Source organism: Branchiostoma belcheri, unplaced genomic scaffold (assembly GCF_001625305.1).
Source record: "Branchiostoma belcheri isolate BF01 breed outbred unplaced genomic scaffold, Haploidv18h27 scaffold5, whole genome shotgun sequence".
Lineage (NCBI taxonomy): Eukaryota > Metazoa > Chordata > Leptocardii > Amphioxiformes > Branchiostomatidae > Branchiostoma > Branchiostoma belcheri.
In genome coordinates, this window is record NW_017804131.1 from 5,476,678 (window position 1) to 5,497,775 (window position 21,098).

Sequence of the window (21,098 nt, forward strand, 5' to 3'; positions counted from 1 at the left end):
GTCGTCGTGGTGTGTGTGTGTGTGTGTGTGTGTGTGTGTGTGTGTGTGTGTGTGTGTGTGTGTGTGTGTGTGTGTGTGTGTGTGTGTGTGTGCGCTTGCTTGCTTGCTTGCTTGTGCGTATGAAGTGCATGTGTGTGTGTGTGTGTGTGTGTGTGTGTGTGTGTACGTGCGTGCGAGAGCGCGCGCGCGCGTGTGTGTGCACGTGCGTGTGTGAGTCTACGTGCATGTGTAGTGCATGTGCAGGTGTATTTTTTAATAGAGAAAAACATAACATATATGTCAACCAGTCAAAGGAAACTATGAAAGTGAAAATGTCAGCAATGATGGGTTCAATGAGATGAAAGCACAATCCTTCAAATGAAATATGTATCTGGAAAATATCACTATATATTATACCGGCATAGCGTAAACATGGCAACGGTGAAACCCCCACGAGTCGGTATACAACAAAGGTGATGTAACTGTTGAACTTCCCTGTAGCGCTCCTACTGAGGGAGAAACTGAAACTGGTTCACGCAGAGGCCAAATGTTTCTGCGACGACTGCACGGACAGAGGAGGCTACACCATCTCTGTAGCGGCTATGCAGCAGATGGAACCCATGTAAGTAGAACACTCAGAGAGCGCACCGGTACCCCTCCCCATCTCTAATTATGAACAAAGCAATAGATCACACGGAAACATACTTCATATATTCACTTCTAAAGAAACATGGATGGTGTTTCAATTGTAAATAGACTCACGTTTTATAACATTGAGAGAGCATTGTCTATAATGCATCCTTATAGATAGAACTTTATTGCACGACAGTTGTACGTGGTACAATGTATGGCAACGACTGTTGAACATAGTAAACGAAGAAAGGTATGGAATAAAACGTAACATCCTAACTACTAAAATAACAAATATACAAGTGGTACGTATTCATGACCAGTAAACATACCCCCCCCCCCTCCCTTCACAGGTACTGGACCCTCCTCCCCACTGAACAAGTCCCAGTGAACATCAGCTCTAGGCGGTTTACCCGCTACCTGCGAGACACCTGGTTTCCCGACGAGTCATGCACCGATCACGTCATCATTCTCGTCTCCAAGTTGGATGACCTGGTGAGTGCCTACAACTAGCCAATAACAATAAGGAATGATAACCTTAGTCCATAGTTAAGTTTATAGATAAGTTTTGCCATACTTTGTACCATGTACAACTGTTGTGCAATAAAGTTATTATAAAAAAAACAATCTGATCAGACCCTCGTGCATCTGACTGACCTGATTGCCCGGATCAGAGCGATAGGTTAAAGGTGTTTGGAAGTCCGTGGCGTCCCCCGTCCCGTTTCAATATAGGTTGGCGGATGCTGATGCACTTCTAATGATGAAATCCTTTACTGGACCAGGTTCAACTATTGGACATGAACAAGACTGCTTCGTGAGGCGGTTGAAAAATGTATTTACATGAAGACTCGCAAACCATTTGCTTATGCATGGCTTCAGGCTATTTTAGCTTATCATGAATATAGCATAGTTCAAACAAACAAACAAACAAACAAACAAACAAACAAACAAACAAACAAACAAACAAACCTGAGCTTGGAATACGAACTTCTCTGCACATAGGTACTCATCTCGCCAGGCGAGTTCGCCAAGGCCATATTACCAGACGAGAAGCTGAAGTCCATCATGAAGAAAGCCGAGCACTTCTTCAACGTCACCGGCCACTACCAGCCGCGTCTGGGTCTGGAGATCATGATCACCGAGATCGCAGAGACCTTCGACTCTCTGGAACGGGCACAGTCTTTCATACTGAGCGGGTACATGATCGGTACGTGCGAGTTTACTAACCCATACCATTGCAACCTCAGAAAAATTTGATTGGATAAGAGACATTTTCTTCGTGGCCCTTAGCTAAGACGTGCGTGGTCGTGTGGCAAAATAATTTGTAACTATGCCACATGAAGTTTCAATAGCAAGCCTCATGGCCGTATTATTCTACTCATGTGTTGTGAGGGAGAAAGAGACAGATATTTATACATATTGTTTTTGCTACGTTTCCTCTTCTTCTCCAAACTAAAAAGGTCAATGACCTGAACCAGACTGTCTGTCACCATTCTAACTAGTGTTGGGTTACATCATGTTGCAATTTTATAGCAGAAGGGATTTAGACTCCTGTCTGACCATATATATGAATGTATTTGAGTAAGAATTAACAGAGCAGACCATATGCGAAGGTAAACATTATGCATTTGCTTTGCAAATATTACCTTTCTAGTATAGGTATGTTTCTGTTCCCTGCAGCTATCATCGTTGGAGTCGTGGCATTATACTGCACTGTTGGTTTTATATGCTGCCGGACATACGCCTCCATGAAGAAGGCAGATAGAAAATACACCGGGCACGAAACTCCGTTCTTCTTCGTGTACCTCGACAAGAAGAAGCTCAAGCAAGAGGAGGAGGAGAAGCTGAGAAAACAGAAGCGCAAGGAGAAGAGAAGGGCGAAGAGGATGGAGGAGCGGAGGAAGCTGGAAGAGATGCAGGCCCAGACCAGCGACCTCGACGATCGCGACTACGACCCGAAGTACGACGGTGTGAAGGGAGAGGAGTACGAGATGCGCCCGTATAACGACCAGGCTGCCCCGATGCCGTACTGGTACGGCGCACCTCGCGGCGCCACGGCGTCCCTCCCGCCAACACCGCGGCCTGGTAGGTCCATGAGCGGCCGCGCTAGCACGCTGGGGACTGCGTCAGTGCCGGCCTCTCCTATGACAGGCGTCCGCGGGAACCCCCTGTACAAGCCCCGGTCCTACACCATCCAGCCCAGCCCGTCTCTCGGCAGAGAGTCCACCGTCTACCCCGTAAGACCGCTAGGCTCTGCCGTGTCTGGCGCCAACTCAGAATCCTCTATCCCGCCCTCCTCTGGCTCTACACGTAACGGCATCAACGACAACAACAACCCATACGTCCTCTGCTTCGAGAGCACCATCTAAACGAAGAGTCATAGTTGACACGAGAACAGACTCAATTGACAGCTTTACCAAGCGGATATTGGTGCAAAGTATTACACACTTTGTGTAACCACATTTTTGCGTGGTAAATAAAGGCTGCTTTTGCGGAAGATCCTTCCCCGCAAGATTCAGCAACAAGCTTACTGGCAACCGACAGCCTTGGGGCATGTTCTGCTGCATGAAGCCTTGGATGACGCGGTGCATGGTTGAGCCTGGATGACCGGAACACAAGGCATGCAAGCTGGACTTACATGCGGCCTAAAAAGACGAGAGCAAACACAACATTCTGCTCACACTGTGCGAGCGCATTTCGATCTTTGCATGACCAGTTTGCAGTACAGTTTGGCCCTCGCAGCTAGGGCTATAGAGATGTTGGTTCGGTGCATGAAGTTCGTCTGACAGATGCGTTTCTGTTGTCCCTTCTGCATGTTTCAACAACCCCTTGTTAACGTTTTGCCCATGCCAATATCGATGTCCAGTCAGGTGTCCACACGCCGTGATGTGACCAGTGCATTGATGTCAAAACGTAATACTAAGACTATTGAACATTCAGATCCTTGCTTTACTTTAATACATGTATAATCATGTGTTACTCCATTCGCTGGCTCTTGGTCATGATTAGCTACATTAGCTAAAAATAGATCATTGTAACATGTATAAACAATGTTGTTGTATGTTTACATGGTCTCACCATCAAGTGGTTCCATAATGTTCAATTGTATTTAAACATTTAGTGATCTTTTGTATAGTGGAATGTTTCATTGTGTGAATAGAGTTGTGATTCAGACTTGTTACTCGAACTTAGCTTCGTGGGAAAACTTGTTTGAAGTATTAACGGAAATACTTATAACAGTTCGACAAATTTTGTTGGGTAGAACTGGAAAAACTGAGCAACTATATGATGTAACAAAATGATGATGACAAGGTGTTTTCAACACAATAACAACATGTATCAAACTTCTGTGCGAAAATATATTAGATCAATCGTGTAGAATAACTGCTTGTAAATAGTGCGGCTTTGAGAATGTTGTAAAAAGTATTTACATTACAGGGCAAGTTGTCTTGTTATCATATATACATGAGACATGTGCTACCTTGATTATCATGAAAGTTCATCTGTGTTGGTAGTAATCATAGTGAAATGTTGAACTTTATTCCAACACAAGGCGTACACAGAGATCTTGTGAGTTTATGTTCGGAAGGGGTCATCAATTATCCCAATAAAGGCGACAGTGGTTGTTCAAAATCTGATCTCTGTGTAAACCTTGTGTTACAATAAAGTTCAACATTTTACTGTGTGGTACCGTGATGTTTACAAGAATGGAAAAATCTTACTAGAGACATGTTCTGCCTTAATTTCAGTTTAGAAGAATGGAAAAGATACCAGAGATGTATGTCCTACCTTAATGCTTATGAAAATGAAAAAAAAATCAAATACATACATTGTATGGCCAATCCACCACCAAGGGTGGAACTTATGTTTGGATACAGGCCCTCAAATGTCTTTAACACTAATTAGCTAATTAGTTATTATATTATGAAATTTTTGTACATGTAGAAACCATTACAAGACAAAAAAAAACAAGCTGTAAGATTGTCTATTGTAATTGCCTACATGTTACAGTGCCTAAGTATAACTCATTTGTAGAAGTGTGCATGTTTGAAAGTCCTTTATGTCAATCATGTTTAGGTCTGATTTAGGTTTCACAACCATAACTTAACTGTTTGTCTTTATGATGATATATTAGTAAATACTTTTTATTTCAAGTCCACAGTTAATTAAAGATTAGTTTTGGTCTTGTTTTGACATTTTCCTATTGAAAATATTGCAACTGGGAGGTCTTCATCAATCTGTACTATATTTGACCCCCATCTCATTTTTCCATTGTTATATAAAACTACATTGTACAAATGTAGATATGTATTTTCCTGACATGTAAAAATACTTGAAAAAGTGGTGTTGCACAAATATACAGATCTCTGATGCAATATTGAATATGCTTATGAAATTTACAATATTGAGCTCTTAGGTCATAATTGCAAAGCCACCACAGAGCAAAGTGGTTAATTACAAAGTCATCTCCATTGACTTACCTTAAGTATGATACACATAAGTATTATGTACAGTATGAAAGAAATATGAATAAAATGATAATTTTCCTTTGCACTTTCATATACATGTGTTACTAAATGCAGTGTAAACATTGACAGTAAGTCGACACCAATTTGATTTCTTGGTTAACGGATTTTTCTAGAAAAATAATGGAGCTGGCGGGCGAAAAAAAAAATAAAAACAGGCCTAGGCATCCTATTATGGCCCAAAATGGTACAATAGGAGCCATGAAGTGACAACACACCAGGCTAGTTCAAAATTTAAACAATGAATTTTGAACTTTTAATGATACCATTGCATTGAAAGATGGAATAACTGTAACAACTAGGATGAAAAGGACTGTTTTCAACTGTTCAGGGCAAAATATGAGCATTTTGCAGTTGATTCTGAATTTTTATTTTTATTTGCAAATCAGAAAAAAATGAAGCAGGCAAATCCGTTGACCAAGAAATTAAATTGGTGTGGCCTAAGGCACACATACAAATTCTCTCATTGGTAGATTTCATTGATGAAATCAAGCTAAGCTTGGTTGGTTTAACACATTGATGTCCCCCTCCCCCTTTGAGGGACAGCACATATTGTCACCATGAATATCCCAAGATCAGATTACACGTGCCAGACGCAGGAACAGCACATGACAGGCTCGTAACACAGCCCCGACCGCTCTCTGTAATCCAGCACTGACCGGTCCCAGACATGGTTCATCAGCCAAAACGGGATCATCACCAGGAGGAACGCTGGAGAGAGAAATGTGTATCAACTAGGAGAGGGTAACGGTTCAGTATGATCAGGTTCAAGTCCAGATTTAGGTCCTGGACTTGACTATACTTCATTTTTATTTAATTCCTATAAGTCCTGGTCCATATGCTGGCAAACAGTGAGATGAATACAGAAGAACTTTATTGCATGACAATTGCACAAGGTACAATGTACAGAGTATCAATATACATAACACAAATGAAATACAGTACCTACAGTATACTGACATTACTGGACCGATGAAACAGTTTAATTAATCAAACATTATGAGCAGATAAATGGTGTAAAAAAGAAAATGACCCTTAAGAAAAATGACGAGTGGAATAGTATTTCCAAATATTTCCAAAAATAATTTCATCAGGTTGGTAGAACCAAGGACATTATATACTGTATAATGTCCTTGGTAGAACATAGGATATTGGGATTTTCTTATACACTGCCAGTTATTGTTCTTACCTTGTTTACATTTTGATGTCTATCATACACCTTCCTCAGAGCTCAGACTAGAGTACTAGTACTGTGAAAATGAGATTGTGTTCTTGACGCAAAAGAGCCACCTACATTGGCTACATAAAGCGGTGAGAAGTAGTACTCCAGTCAGAGGCTCTGAAAATCCCAATATCCTATTCTCAAGTATTGTTAAGAAAGAAACATGGAATGTGAGTATTTAAGTACTAAAACTCCACTGACCTGTGGTGATCATTGCCATGATTGTGAATGCCAGGGACAGATAGTACAACTCAGGGGTGTTGTTTCTCTGTAAACATGGAGGGATACAAATTATGTCCTCACAAAGATGTAAGAGGCTTAAATCACCTTACAGATGATACAGTTATAATGTTAACATGAGATATAGTATGAAACCCTTTAGTGAACATTCTAAACCTACCAAGACATTTATATAAACAGTGGTGTTACTTTTAAAAGCTGATTCTAGAAATAAACAAAACAGTAGCAAGACCACATCACCTAATGCATAAATGTTTACCTTCGCATATGGTCTGCTCTGTTAATTCTTACCCAAACACATTCATATATATAGTGGTAGGAGTCTAAATCCCTCCTGCTATAAAATTGCAACATGATGTAACCCAACACAAGTTACCATATTAACAGACAGTCTGGTTTAGGTCATTGACCTGTCTGATTTGAAGGAGAAGAAGAAGAGGAAACAGAGCAAAAACAATGTGTTTTCCTTCAGTAAACATAAAAATGAAACCTACGCATTCCTCCCCCGTAGCAGTCTGTATTGTGTAGATTACACCCAATACAAAAGCCGCCAGGCCGAAGACGTGGAAGGCCAGTTTGACTTCCCGCGGTACTGGATCCATCAGCGCAAACAGGAACGTAAAGCCTGCAGATACAGTCAACAAAACTGTGAGTATGTTGTGAAGAGGTTCTTCTGGATTGTAAAGAACTGGTCGCACACTGGACTTTTGTGGAGCTTGATGGTTTATTGTGTTGCCTCCAGGACTCCTAACACCAGAGTGAGGTTCCTGGGTTGGACTATTCTACTTCTAAGATAGGGGGTTGTGTAACAGGACTAGTCTACTTATATGATAGGGGGGTTCTTGTATGGTAATGCACATATGGTTCACAGTGGGTTCACAACATACCTCCCCTCACACAGGAGGATTGACGAGGTCAATCTGAATAATAATAATAAACAGTTGAACCCACTGGTTAATTACTTACTTAAGTTACAGATGACATAGGTATTGTTGTACATGTATTATATTAAAGTTACAGAAAATGATACGGCGTGGAACAAAGTAGCTGTTTGAACCTCAGAAGACAAACTCTGGTTGACAAAGAGACCCAGTCGAATGCCTGGAACACTGAGGAACAGTTTGCTACTTTGTGTACCAGATAATGGTTGGGAATCAGGTTAACTTGTATCATACACAATGCAAATTTGGAACAACAAGGTAGCTATTTGAACTTCAGAAGGCAAACTCTGGTTAACGACGAGACCCAGTCGAATGCCTGGCACACTGAGGAACAAATTATTTACTACAATGTCTACCAAATAAGTAATGGGAAGTACAGTACAATATAGAAAATGGTATAACAATGGAGGTAGAAAAACATGGATCAAGGTGTAGCTATGATTTATACATCAGAAACAAACCCTGGCCAACGTAAAGTGAACCAGCTGAATGTTTGGCACACTGAAGCACTAAATTGTTGCCACACTGACCAAGAGACAGGAAACTGTGAATATTTTACTTTGGCCTGTTGTTTTTGAACAGGGCTAATGGCTACCACATGTGGTGGGGCAATCAGGGGCTGGTCTGAACACATCTTGCTCAGGCCACATGGCATGCATGGGAAAGGAAACTTTGCAAAAACAAAGTTCTAGAATAAACACTTACAGGAATGTTAAAATGTAAATCTAGCTAGCTGTAAAGAGTCCAAGAATATAAATGTGAGAATGTTTCTGCTAGAGGCTACAGTTCAACTGGAAGCTTGCTTGCATAAGTACAGTCTTAGTGTGTGGTCTTGCTGGGCCTGACACCAACAATGAAGGATTCCCGAACGTTCCTAAGACTCTGTCCCACCCGAGGCCTGGAAGCTTGCTTGACCGCCGGTTTCTGGCAGTGGACCCTGAAGACTGGACACGTGCCTGCATTCACTCGCCTCCCGATTCCACCCGACGAGTTCGGCAGCTTACTTTACAAATCGTTCTGTCAGTAGAGTTTGGAGATGGGGCTGACCTCTGTCTCATGAATTTCTACCCGACGACTTGAAGCTTGCGTGACCGCCCGTTGCTGGCAGTGGACGTTGGAGACCGGATACAGTGCCGTATTCGCTAGCCTGGTTCCACCCGACGAGATCGGCAGCTGACTAGACCACCCATGCTGTCAGTGGGGTTTGGAGACTGGAGACAGTTCTTCCCTTCCTTCACGTGGTATCGGATGTTTCGAACCCATAGAAGACTGTATCTTGAATGTAGGGTGTATTTCTGCTGGAGGCTGGTACGATGTTGAGGTTTCTGGGTCCAGGATAAAGTGACAGAATGGCCAAGGTCTTACTCACCCTCCCACAGCAGCTTGGCACATGGTGGAGCTGGAAGTCGTCAGCTCTGCGGTGAGTTTGGCCGGATGGGTACAGTTCTGTGCATCGATATCGTGCTGACCGTCAGTACAATCCTGTCCGTGACGCCATTTGTTGTGAAGAGGTTCTTCTGGATTGTAAAGAACTGGTCGCACACTGGACTTTTGTGGAGCTTGATGGTTTATTGTGTTGCCTCCAGGACTCCTAACACCAGAGTGAGGTTCCTGGGTTGGACTATTCTACTTCTAAGATAGGGGGTTGTGTAACAGGACTAGTCTACTTATATGATAGGGGGGTTCTTGTATGGTAATGCACATATGGTTCACAGTGGGTTCACAACAGGGTAAAGCTTCCGAAAATAGTTTCATCAGGTTGGTAAAGTGTTCTTTCTCAGTTCTTTCTCAGCCTCCACCAGGACTACCAGTTATTGGTAGTAAAATTTGGCACAAATTATTGGTAAATAATTGGCCAGGAAAGTGAGCGTGCAGTAAGGGTAACTGTGCAAGCCAATGAAACCCCACATTAGCCAAACTAGGCAAATTATTAGAGCTTCTATTGCGTAAACTCCCCCCCCCCAAAGGACCAATCCCAAAACGTCTGCAAAGAAGGCTAATGCCCAGTAAGGCCATGTTGATTTGATTATATGGATGACATCCTCCGGGAACCCCAAAATTCAAAATTGATGCGCGAGTGCGAATAAAAAAAAAGTTTTGCGAAAAAAAAAGTTGTTTTCATTATGAAATCTACGTGGTCATGAGGGTTGAACAAATGGGACAGAATATGGTTTGGCGAATTATCTAGTCTTCAAGTTCACTTCTTTACAATTTCGTTTTTTTCGTTTGATTTTGGCATTCTACGACATTGGTATGTTTTTTTTTGTAACTTGCGGTATATTTTTGCTCATTTTGCAACTGTTTTGTACAATTTACAGTATGGTTGAAACCTTTTTTTTTTTGAAATGGCCGAAAATTCATGCGCGCGCGGATGTCATCCATATAATCAAATCAACATGGCCTAATGGTTACTGAATGGTCCCTTACCTATCATACAGAAGTAATGGTTACTGAATGGTCCCTTACCTATCATACAGAAGTAATGGTTACTGAATAGTCCCTTACCTATCATACAGAAGTAACGGTTACTGAATGGTCCCTTACCTATCATACAGAAGTAATGGTTACTGAATGGTCCCTTACCAATCATACAGAAGGTGAAAACAATGGAGGCCACCAGTAGGTCAAACAGCTGCTGCCCGCAGTATCGAGTGCTCTGATCTCTGGTAAACAAAAACAAAAAATTAATGTAAACAACAACAGCCCAGTAGTTTTGACTTTGATGTCTCTGCATATCAATAATATACACCACAACATGTACATGGAGTCAAGAGTTTTGCAATAAAATTTTCCTCAACAGCAAAACAACAGGTGAGGACACTTTGCACTTAATCATAGTTAACTTTATCCATTTCACTTTTTTCATTCACCAAACTGTAGTATTAAAAGTTTTTGAAGTTACCTGGTCAGAACAAAGAACTGTGGAACCAACAGGGCACAGGTGAAGATGGTCACCACAATACGACTGGGGAGGAAGGGTTAAACATCAAACAGCATGTCAGTTTGCAATATGATCATTCGTCAATTGCAAGTACATGGTTGTATTATGCTATCTGCGCCCAAGTAGGATATAATAACTCATCAAAATTATACTCTACATGACACTGTATCTTCAGTTGCTCTTTATCAAGAGCTCAACATGCCTAAATCGTTTATAAATTTGCACTGACATGGGTCCATTGCATGACCAAGTATGTAAAATATATGTGTATTATTGTTAATAGCCAGGGTGCCATCCCCCGTAGTTTTTGCCAGCTCCATATTGTGGTAAGCCAGTGACATTAGGGTGCTAGCAGAAACTACAGAGGATAGCACCGAGCTAATAAAACAGTATGTACGTACTACATGTATGTTGTGACACAGTAACACTACAATACCACATGTATAATTGACAAACCTGTGTATATGTATAAACACAAACCTGAGCACAAGTTATCAAGGTGAGTTTATTGTTGTGTTTATTATGATAAGGAAAAGTTTGCCCTACTCACATCTTGAGCCTGTTTGTCTTGGGGAACCATCTGATGAGGTGGTACACACTGTGTGGCCAGCAGTAGTACCACATGGTGATGGCACTGCTGTTACTGGTAGTGGTACCACTGTAGGTGAATTACAGGTACTGCTGTCAGTTACAGGTTAACTCAATAACTGTTGTGAGTTAGGTACTACTGTTGTGGGTTTTGTATCTGTATCAGATTTAATATTTGTTGCTAGTCATAATCAAGACTATGGTTAAGTTTTAGTTAAACATTGTGCTGTACAGCACTGTAAGTCGCAAGTAAAATGTGTAAGGCACATAAGGACATAAGAGCTGACACTTTGCATTTCACATCAGTTACCGTGGCAGGCAGTGCCTAACGTTAGAGTAAGGGTTATTCGCATGAATCATAAAGCAAAACTGGGTAACAACAACAACAGATAACTGTTAGAACTTAGACAGGTGCTGGATGTTGGGTGGAAATTGTTGAAATTTAGAGCATTGGAACCTGGAGCAGTGCTTCAAACCATCCCAACATCTGATCTCCGAGTTACACGCTAACACATACAAACTCTGCTGGGCAAAATTTGGGGGAGGGGGGTGGAATAATTTTGTGCAACGTTTTCTCTTAGAGTAAGGCTGCCAAACACCTACACTCTAAGTCCTTTTAGTATTCAGGCGGCACTCACCTAAAATATTTCTGCTACCTCCGAGCCAATATACCCCCTAACACAGCCTATGATAATATATTTCTGAGCGACGCGGAAAAAAAAACTTCCTGCACAGGAACTGAGTGGTGACGTCACGGTTACCTGGCAATGGCGTCTGGGCGTATGTGCGACCTCTGGCGGATTTGGTGAAACAGCAGGGCTAGCAACATACTTTCTGCCTCATGTAATACAGCTATAACGGAGTGAGAGAGAAATCTTTGCTGTGTGTGAGAGAAATATCCAGCGTTGTGTGTCGGATAAAATACATCATTTAAGATAACGACTATGCATGTGAATTAATTTATCGCTCACTAAAGTAAGATCTAAACCGCCTTGATATGTGTATGAATATTGAAGTTAAAACATCACCAGTTAGCTTATCTTAAAAAACTTGAAGTAGAAATCGCTCTAACATAGACAGAGTTTCTCTCTCCCACACAGAGGAAAAATCGCTCACTCAGAGCACTGACTGAAAGGGGCTCCCTGAGTGCTGTGTGTGAGAGAAAAATCCAGCGTTGTGTGTCGGATAAAATACATCATTCATGATAACGTCCGTGGCCTATGGGGGAGACTTGTGTCAGAGTGAAATATAGCATGTGTGGCTGTATTAAAGGGAATTTTGGTGGTGATCACGGGGTGGTGATACGGGGTGTAAATTTAGTTCGAATTTACAGTGTATGTAATTGTTGAAGATTGTCATGTAGACATGTGATTTTTTTTGTGTGTGACAGAGAAGGTTTGTAGATCTGTGGCTATCCATTCTACAGTAGTACTCATCTCCAAACATACAAAAGCGCCCTCCTCATCACTTCCCACAACAACGCCATTGCACCCTGCCGATGCACGCCTGCAAAGGAGGCTAATGGAAAGGGGCTCATTTGTTATCATTGTCATTACATCAATATCATAGGTCGTACGCTAACACGACGAAGTATGCTTTTATCAGCATGTTACCTTAAAAGGTCCTCTGTGTGCAGAAGAAATATATCCACGTATGTGTGATCCTTTTTACCAGTGTTGTGTGGGAGAGAAAAATTTCTGTATGTGTGAGACCTTTTTACCAATGTTGTGTGGGTGAGAAAAATTTCTGTATGTGTGAGACTCTTTTACCAGTGTTGTGTGGGAGAGAAAAATTTCTGTATGTGTGATCCTTTTTACCAGTGTTGTGTGGGAGAGAAAAAATTCTGTATGTGTGAGACCTTTTTACCAGTGTTGTGTGTGAGAGAAAAATCGATTATGTATATGTGTAATTTTGCAACACTTGGCCCCCGATACTCACAATATGCTACATCATAAGGCCCTTAGCTTTGATGGTAATTGTAACGTGGAACAAGGATATTTTGTTTTTCCTGGATGTTAACGTTACATGTTCTAGAAAATCAATGGAACCGTGACAAATTTCAATATTAGATGATTAATATGCCTTGCTGTAATATAACCAGCAACCGGCACGTGCCCGCGACAGTAGTATATTTCACCACGGTTGATTAATGAAATATGAATTTAATATAAATCGAAAACGATGCATAAGTATAGTCCAGAGTCTGCATACCTCTGAAAGAAGTGTACAAAGCTGTTCTAGCTTGTTACAGTATCATAATAATTCCATTGCCCATCCAGGCTTACTCACAAAATTTAGTATATATAACGTTATATATAACGCATGCGTTATTTTTTCTAGTTTTCCCCCAATGTAAGTTCTCCTATGATCCTGCAGTTTTTACAGCAATGTGACATTCTATCTGTTATGTTAACTGTATATATAGATGGATACTACAAGCTCTCCCACCAATCACATATGTAATGTTACAACATGATATTAAACATTTATCCTCTCTGCTGTGGCACGCAAATCTTTATATACCTTGATACGTGATGCCATCTTCGGGATGAGGAGGCTTTGCCTGTGTTAATCCCGGTCACGAACGTTATAGCAAGGACATTATCAGTGTATAATGCCTTGGTTATAGTCATGTAATGTACTTCAGGCTCTTCCAGTGTTTGTCTAACCGTAATTTAAACTCGTCGTTCACTGTTTTAGAGTCTACCACCGACTGTGGTTGGGCATTTCAATCGCTGACCACCCGAACACTGAAAGTCTGCCTTCTAAACCTTCCTCTGGTCAAGGGAACTCCGAGTTTACAGCTGTGCCTTCTTGTAGGACGTTTTGAAGGTCTCGAGCTGGATCCCCTCCAACCCTCTTGCCAGCTTCAACGACTGGATCATGTCCACTCTCTGTCACCGGTACTGAAGGGATGGAAGACCTGGACTGGCCCCCAGTCGCTCCTGGTAGGGTATGTCCGGATCCCTGAGGCTCAGAGCTCTTCGTAAGTACATTCATTTCTTTTTGAATCTGACGCCAGAGGGTGAGATCATCACGATTCTTTAAATTAGTTCTGTCAAACCCACATTGATGTTCTCGTAATGAATAGTCTGGCAGTCAGCAAAGGGCAGGTGATTTGTGACAGCCCGCCTCAGCAGCAGCTCACATGCGGTACCGGTGGAGGAGAGAAATTTTTGGGAACTGGAACTTTGAGAGCCAAAGAAGTGGCGTTTCTCATAAAGCATAGGTTGTGATATTGTGATATTGATACCAGGATCGCAATATGAACTAGTCTTGCTCGTGCTATGTTATCAGATGCCAAGTGCATTGTAATGTATATGTCACAGCCAGCAAGTAACTGCCACAAGTCATTATTCTTTCTTATTGAATGACAATTTGTTATCACAAACAGTTGCATCTCTGGTACTATCTAACAAGTAATTTTAAAGTCGTATGTAGATAAAACATAATGATTTCTGATCCCTGCTGGCCGTATTCCTCCCGGTCTGCCCCCCTCCCCCATGATTGACGTTTCTAAAACATCCACAGGGAAACGACTCGTTACGTCATCAGCTGACTAATATTCCAGTAGACAACATGGGTTAATGTTGGGCCGGTCAAGTTTCGTCAAAGCAGTAGGCATGTTGAATAGTTTTTGTTTTATTTCACTACATTGCATCACCGGAGAACACCAAACTTAACTTAACCTAATTGACTGTAGCGCATTAGATGATTGTCTTAGATTTAGCCTTACGGCACATTAGATGATTCTCTTTGACTTACGGTGCAGCCTGGTTTTATAAGAGGCTTATCATTATTACCTGGCACGGAAAATCTCGAGATTTATCAAGATGAATTTGGCTCATAGTAAAAAAAAACAATTTCAGTCAGTGGTTTTGACATCAATAATTCAGCTTAATACATGATCTGCGGTTTATAAACGCTCAAGGTTCGTCTTGCTTGTATCATTTCAGACCACAATCATATGAACAAGGGCGTTTCAAGCCTGGGAAACAGCTAGAACAATACTGGCATGGAAACTGACTTTCAAAACGCGACCTACGCGGTCAACGCAACGGTCAGCGATTGGATGTTCATATACCCCAACACCACGCGTTTCAGCACCAATGACAGCTCCAGTGGTCCTCCACCAACGTCCGCTTCTCCCCCATCAACGGGCTTCACTGTTGGCTTGCCGATGATCATGGGTGTCCTGGCCGTGGTGGGAACAACTCTGAACGGTACAGTCATTTTCGCTGTGGGGTTTCACAAAAAGCTCCGGACTGCCACCAGCTGGTTCGTCGCAAATCTAGCGGCTGGAGATCTCCTGGAGACGGCTGTCTACCTGCCGTTCGGCGTGTACACGGCCACCACCCGCCGGATTCCGTTCCACGACGCCGTGTGTACCGCGCTCGGCACCATCGGCATCTCCAACAAGTTCACTTCGCTGTCCTGCATGGCGCTCATCGCCTTTCACCGCTACATGCTCATCACCAAGGCTAAGTCTACCTACAAGGCCTTCTTCACCACCAGAAACAACGTTCTGATCGTTCTGCTGGCCTGGGTCGTGTCCTGGACGGCCTCCATCCCCTTCATTCTCGGTTACGGCTTCCTCGGTATGCAGAAGACCATGTCGGCCAGTATTTGTGTCGCGACGACGGGGCCTTTCGTGGGGACCCGTGCGGTGATCGGGACACTGTACGCCCTGCCTGTCCTCACCATGCTGTACAGCTACACCGCAATCTATCGGCACGTGAAAAACGCTTCGTACAATCCAGACAACCCCTGTATTCAGAACCATGGAAAGAAAAATCTGGTCAAAGTGGCTAAAAACCTGGCAGTTCTGGCGTGCGTGTTTTGTGTGTTAGTGGGACCATCCTGCGTACTTCTGTCGTCGGGTATGGCCTGGCCTGGCCCTGTTAACGCTCTAGTGTGGACTATGTACTATGCCAACTGCTGTATCAACGCGTTTCTTCATATCAGGAAGAACTCGGATTTCAAGCAGGCCTGCCGGAAGATGCTGTTCTGTCGCCTACCGGAGGAAGACCAAAGTGAAGATGTTCCTAGACAGGCAATATTGGATCCAGCCATCGGCCGTAGGGTTCAATCAGGCCCCAGTCGACGTTTGACCGCCAAACGTTTACAGCTATACCGTCTCGAGCCAAGAGAGCCATGTGAGTTACCTAGTGTGTCAACGTAGATACCTAGTGTGTTACCTTGTTACCTCTAGTGTGTCAACCCTTGTGGGGTCGTGGGGCGTAGCGGTAGCGTGTTCGGCCAAGGCCCAAGAGGTCCCGGGTTCGAATCCTGCCCGGTGTCACCGATCTTGTGCCCTTGGGAAATGTACTTTACACGACTTTCCTCACTTCACTCACTCACTTCACTGTAAATGAATACCTAGCTTCGGTTAAGGACGTCCCTCGGATAGGACTTGAGGTCCAGTGTTTGGGAGAGCCACACCACACGCAAGCTAAAGAACCCGCCGCACTTATCGAAAAGAGTAGGGGACCTTCCCGGTGTGAGTGGTTCAAACCTTAGTAATACAGTCTGGTCTCAGGTTTGACATCTTGAAGAGGTGATAAGTCACCTGTTATGTCAATCCTTCCACAAATGTGGTAAATCTTCATAAACTGAAATAGAATAAAATAAAATAAAATAAAAAAAAATAGTTGATATATCATCCCTCCTTCCGACATGTTCAAAATTTCGGTATGTAGAGTTTAAAGAGGACGATAAGAAGTGGTCGCACACAATATTTTATCCAAGTGGAAATTACAGTACAGACATGGTGCCGCTGTACCACAGTGCAGGCCGGTGTCGCTAGTGTGTAGCCATAAACAAACATGCCGTATAATGCCTTTATTTACTATGCTATGATATATTATTGTTTGCATGACTGAGACTACTTGTGCAAAAGAATATTATTCCGGCGTCAAAGAACAAAAGAATAGCCACAAATCCTCTACGGGATGAAAGGAGATGCCCACTCATGTCTCCACTCAAAGAAAACTCAGTCTGCCAAACACGAAAGCTTGAAACCTATCCTCTTGGTGGCGTCTCATGTGAAATCGTCTGTCTGATGTCAATATCTGCTGGTTTGACATCACCCTCTTATGACCACAGAGAGTTCTTAATACCATTGTCTACTCATGTACATATACATGTATGCAGAGACGATGATAAAACACAACGTCAACATCCAGTCCAACAAGGCCAACAAAGTCACAAAGCTCACAAGTCATATCAATGACGATAAGAGATTTTTCTAATCTCGTTGTGATTGGTCTGAGGACGGCCAATCAGAAAGAGGTCTGAGCAGCGCCTATCTCTGATGCCACATTTCTCCCGTGCTGCCCTCCCATCATTATTAGAACATCAACAGGGAACCGACACGATACGTTGGCAGTTGACTGTACATGTAGTACACAAGATGAGGATAGGTAGTGTATGTCTGAACGTTCATCAAGCAGAAACCATCATGTTGAAAATTTGTCAACGCACCACATTAACAGAGAACAGTAAATTCAGAGACTACTTACTTCAGTGAATGTAACTCATCAGAAGATCCTCTTATATATAATACCACTCTTATGTACCGCACGGTACAGGCTGGTGCCATAAAAGGCTTATTTTGATTACGCGGCACGAAAAATCTCAAGATTTGTTAAGATGAATTTTGCTCATAGTAAAAAAACTACAACGAGGGGTCTTAACATCAATAATGTATAGTTTGTGGTCTATAAAAGCTCAAGGTTCACATTGCGGTATCATTTCAGACCACAAACACACAAGTGAGGTCGTGCTAGTCTGAGCAACAAAAGAATACTGGCATGGAAATTGACTTTCAAAACGCGACCTACGCGGTCAACGCAACGGTCAGCGATTGGATGTTCATAGACCCCAACACCACGCGTTTCAGCACCAATGACAGCTCCAGTGGTCCTCCACCAACGTTAACGTCCGCTTCTCCCCCATCAACGGGCTTCGCTGTTGGCTTGCCGATGATCATGGGTGTTCTGGCCGTGGTGGGAACAACTCTGAACGGTACAGTCATCTTGGCTGTAGGGTTTCACAAAAAGCTCCGGACTGCCACTAGCTGGTTCGTCGCCAATCTAGCGGCTGGAGATCTCCTGGAGACGGCAGTCTACCTGCCGTTCGGCGTGTACACCACCGCCACCACCCGCCGGATTCCGTTCCACACCGGCGTGTGCGCCGCGCTCGGCACCATCGGCATCTCCAACAAGTTCACTTCGCTGTCCTGCATGGCGCTCATCGCCTTTCACCGCTACATGCTCATCACCAAGGCTAAGTCTACCTACAAGGCCTTCTTCACCACCAGAAACAACGTTCTGATCGTTCTGCTGGCCTGGGTCGTGTCCTGGACGGCCTCCATCCCCTTCATTCTCGGTTACGGCTTCCTCGGGATGCAGTCGGCCGGGATTTGTGTTGCTGCTGCGACGGGGCCTTTCGTAGGAACCCGTGCGGTGATCGGGACACTGTACGCCCTGCCGCTCCTCACCATGGTATACAGCTACACCGCAATCTATCGGCACGTGAAACACGCGTCATACAACCTAGACAACTCCCTTCTTCAACAAGAACGGAAGAAAAATCTGGTCAAAGTGGCTAAAAACCTGGCAGTTCTGGCATGCGTGTTCGTTGTGCTCGTGGGTCCGTCCTGTGTACTTTTGTTGTCCGGTATGGACTGGCCTGGCCCTGTTAACTACCTTATATGGCCTATGTACTATACAAACTGCTGTATCAACGCGTTTCTTCACATCAGAAAGAACTCTGATTTTAAGAAGGCCTGCCGGAAGATGCTGTTCTGTCGCCTACCACAGGGAGAGAACAGTCAAGATGTTCCAAGACAGGAAGACCTTCCGCCACCAATGGGCCAGAGGTCAGACGCGAATTCTGGTCAACCTTTGGCCCCACAACCTTTCACCCAACAATTCTTGACCGCGAACTTCCGTATTGAACCGAGGGAACCGTGTTACCTACCTACGGTGTCAGACTAGCTTGCGAACTTCAACAGCACTTCAACAGTGGGGTCGTGTGGCGTAGCGGCAGAGTGTTCGACTCGGAACCAAGAGGTCCCGGGTTCGAGTCCTGACATGCCACCGATCTTGTGCCCTTGGGGAAGGCACTTAACACGATTTTCCTCACTTCGCTCAAGTGAAAATGAGTATTGTATTGTCCCCTGTGTTGGTGGCGGCATCAATATAAGTTGAAAAAACTTGAGTCTGCCGTCACCACGTCTTGTGTGATTACATGTTGGAATATAAAAAAAAACTTCGACAGCACCGTCGCCACGTGTTACATGGAATATGAATACATCCAATAAAATGTAAATACAATTAGGCGTACTTTGTGTTACACTATAGGATGTATTGGTAAACAAACTGAAGCGAACATGTAACCCCGAAAGTGGTGAACAACTCATGTAATTTGTATTTGTACTCAAATATGATATTGGTAGTGTAATATATGATGGAACTCAGGCGTTAACTTCTCAGTAGTCAACATGTTAAAGAGTATTACTATTTTTGGAAACCTGATGTAAGGGTGAGCATGAAATGTTACTAACTATATATTGATTTATTTCCAGCTGATAATAAAGAAGTTGTATGTAATTGTGTTCAATGGTTAAATTGACTTGTCAAATTTTGTCTCGTGTAAGCCAACTCGATGGTCATCATACTGTGTAAACCAGCTAGTCCGTCGTTAATAGGTAGGCTGCTGTTGCTGAACATATAGCAGGTTGATAATACACGTACAATTGTAACCATTTGGGTCAAAGTCTGACCATGGAGTGGTCATGTAAATACACAATTTCGATCTGTGCAAAGCTGAAAGTGCAGTTGACAATATGTGATGTACATGTTGTAACATTTATATCGTGTGTGAACCAGACAATTGTGAACATTTGATGCACATCTTCAGTCAGTGTGAATTTGAGAGTAATGGAGATGTAATGTAACATGTGATGTAACATGGATCGGTTTTGTTCAAGTTGTGATTCAAAGTAATAAAGAGTTGGTCATAATTTTCAACGATTCATGTCTGTTCTTTGAAAATTCAGGAATGCCTATTGCTCATAATGAAAATTTACATTTCTATATCTATCGTACTTTTTTTCTTTTCCGAGAATATTTGGGTACGTAACGTAACGTATACGTAAGACATAGGGTATAGAATTTTCTTCTTACACAACCAGTAAGGTTCTCACCTGCTTACGTTTCGATGTCTATCAGACACCTTCCTCAGAGCTTCTGACTGGAGTTCTGCAACTCGCCGCTATTTAACGCCAATGTAGGTGGCGCTTTTGCGGCGAGAATGCAATCCCAAACGTGGCTGAGCTTGTATCCCCCCTCGTCCCGGTTCATCACTGGGGTTGCATTCTCGCCGCAAAAGCGCCACCTACATTGGCGTTAAATAGCGGCGAGTTGCAGAACTCCAGTCAGAAGCTCTGAGGAAGGTGTCTGATAGACATCGAAACGTAAGCAGGTGAGAACCTTACTGGTTGTGTAAGAAGAAAATTCTATACCCTAAGTATCTTCCAACCTGATGAAATTATTTACGGGTAACGTAAGACAGTTTGAGAGTTTAACAAAGCAAACGGCAGTGCGACCTATCGGCACGTTTATTGACCTGTTAGCCTGTGATAGTTAGCAGGAACACATTATCTGAGTAGATAACAATGTTTCACGTCAAACTGAGACAATACAAAAACATAATACACGCTTCTTTCTGTGTATCCATTAAAAATTTCGAATGATAAAGTCTTCATTTAAGGTAATCTATACAATCTTATATATGGCAATACACCGAATTTCTTTAGATACATTCATAAAAATATATTGCTCAGCGGGGATAAAATATATTACCTCCAGCATACAGCAACTGTATTTACAACATGTTAAATGCATAAAATACAGATATAGTCTTATTTAGTCTCTCTTATATTCTTATATATTCTCTTACATATGGCCAGAAGAAGACACAGTGTTCCCATGAACATCGCACATACATGTGACGTTACATCATTT

At 42.8% G+C, this 21,098-nt stretch overlaps 4 protein-coding genes across 4 annotated transcripts in view; 3 read left to right on the forward strand and 1 right to left on the reverse strand.

Annotated features, from left to right (window-relative positions):
• Nucleotides 1–3,639, forward strand: part of LOC109480042 — a 4,680-nt gene extending 1,041 nt beyond the window's left edge. The window contains exons 2-5 of the mRNA XM_019782187.1: nucleotides 481–601; nucleotides 963–1,104; nucleotides 1,612–1,816; nucleotides 2,290–3,639. Of these exons, the coding sequence (XP_019637746.1) occupies nucleotides 481–601; nucleotides 963–1,104; nucleotides 1,612–1,816; nucleotides 2,290–2,978 (1,157 nt within the window). The 3' untranslated portion in view covers nucleotides 2,979–3,639. The remainder of the gene's footprint in view (nucleotides 1–480; nucleotides 602–962; nucleotides 1,105–1,611; nucleotides 1,817–2,289) is intronic.
• A 1,885-nt stretch (nucleotides 3,640–5,524) lies between these two features.
• LOC109480088 lies at nucleotides 5,525–11,136 on the reverse strand. The gene is made up of 6 exons (XM_019782243.1): nucleotides 11,030–11,136; nucleotides 10,441–10,503; nucleotides 10,122–10,201; nucleotides 7,092–7,222; nucleotides 6,559–6,625; nucleotides 5,525–5,846 (listed from the first exon to the last, which is right to left on the reverse strand). Exons 1-6 carry the CDS (start codon nucleotides 11,101–11,103, stop codon nucleotides 5,716–5,718), a joined length of 546 nt encoding a protein of 181 aa, XP_019637802.1. The 5' UTR covers nucleotides 11,104–11,136; the 3' UTR covers nucleotides 5,525–5,715.
• Nucleotides 11,137–15,082: 3,946 nt separating this feature from the next.
• LOC109479695 (neuropeptides B/W receptor type 1-like) lies at nucleotides 15,083–16,279 on the forward strand. Its single transcript, XM_019781686.1, has one exon. It carries the CDS (start codon nucleotides 15,083–15,085, stop codon nucleotides 16,247–16,249), a length of 1,167 nt encoding a protein of 388 aa, XP_019637245.1. The 3' UTR covers nucleotides 16,250–16,279.
• Nucleotides 16,280–17,879: 1,600 nt separating this feature from the next.
• Nucleotides 17,880–19,067, forward strand: LOC109480086 (neuropeptides B/W receptor type 1-like). The gene has a single exon (XM_019782241.1). The coding sequence runs from the start codon at nucleotides 17,880–17,882 to the stop codon at nucleotides 19,065–19,067; it is 1,188 nt and encodes a 395-aa protein (XP_019637800.1).
• The last annotated feature ends 2,031 nt before the right edge of the window (nucleotides 19,068–21,098 follow it).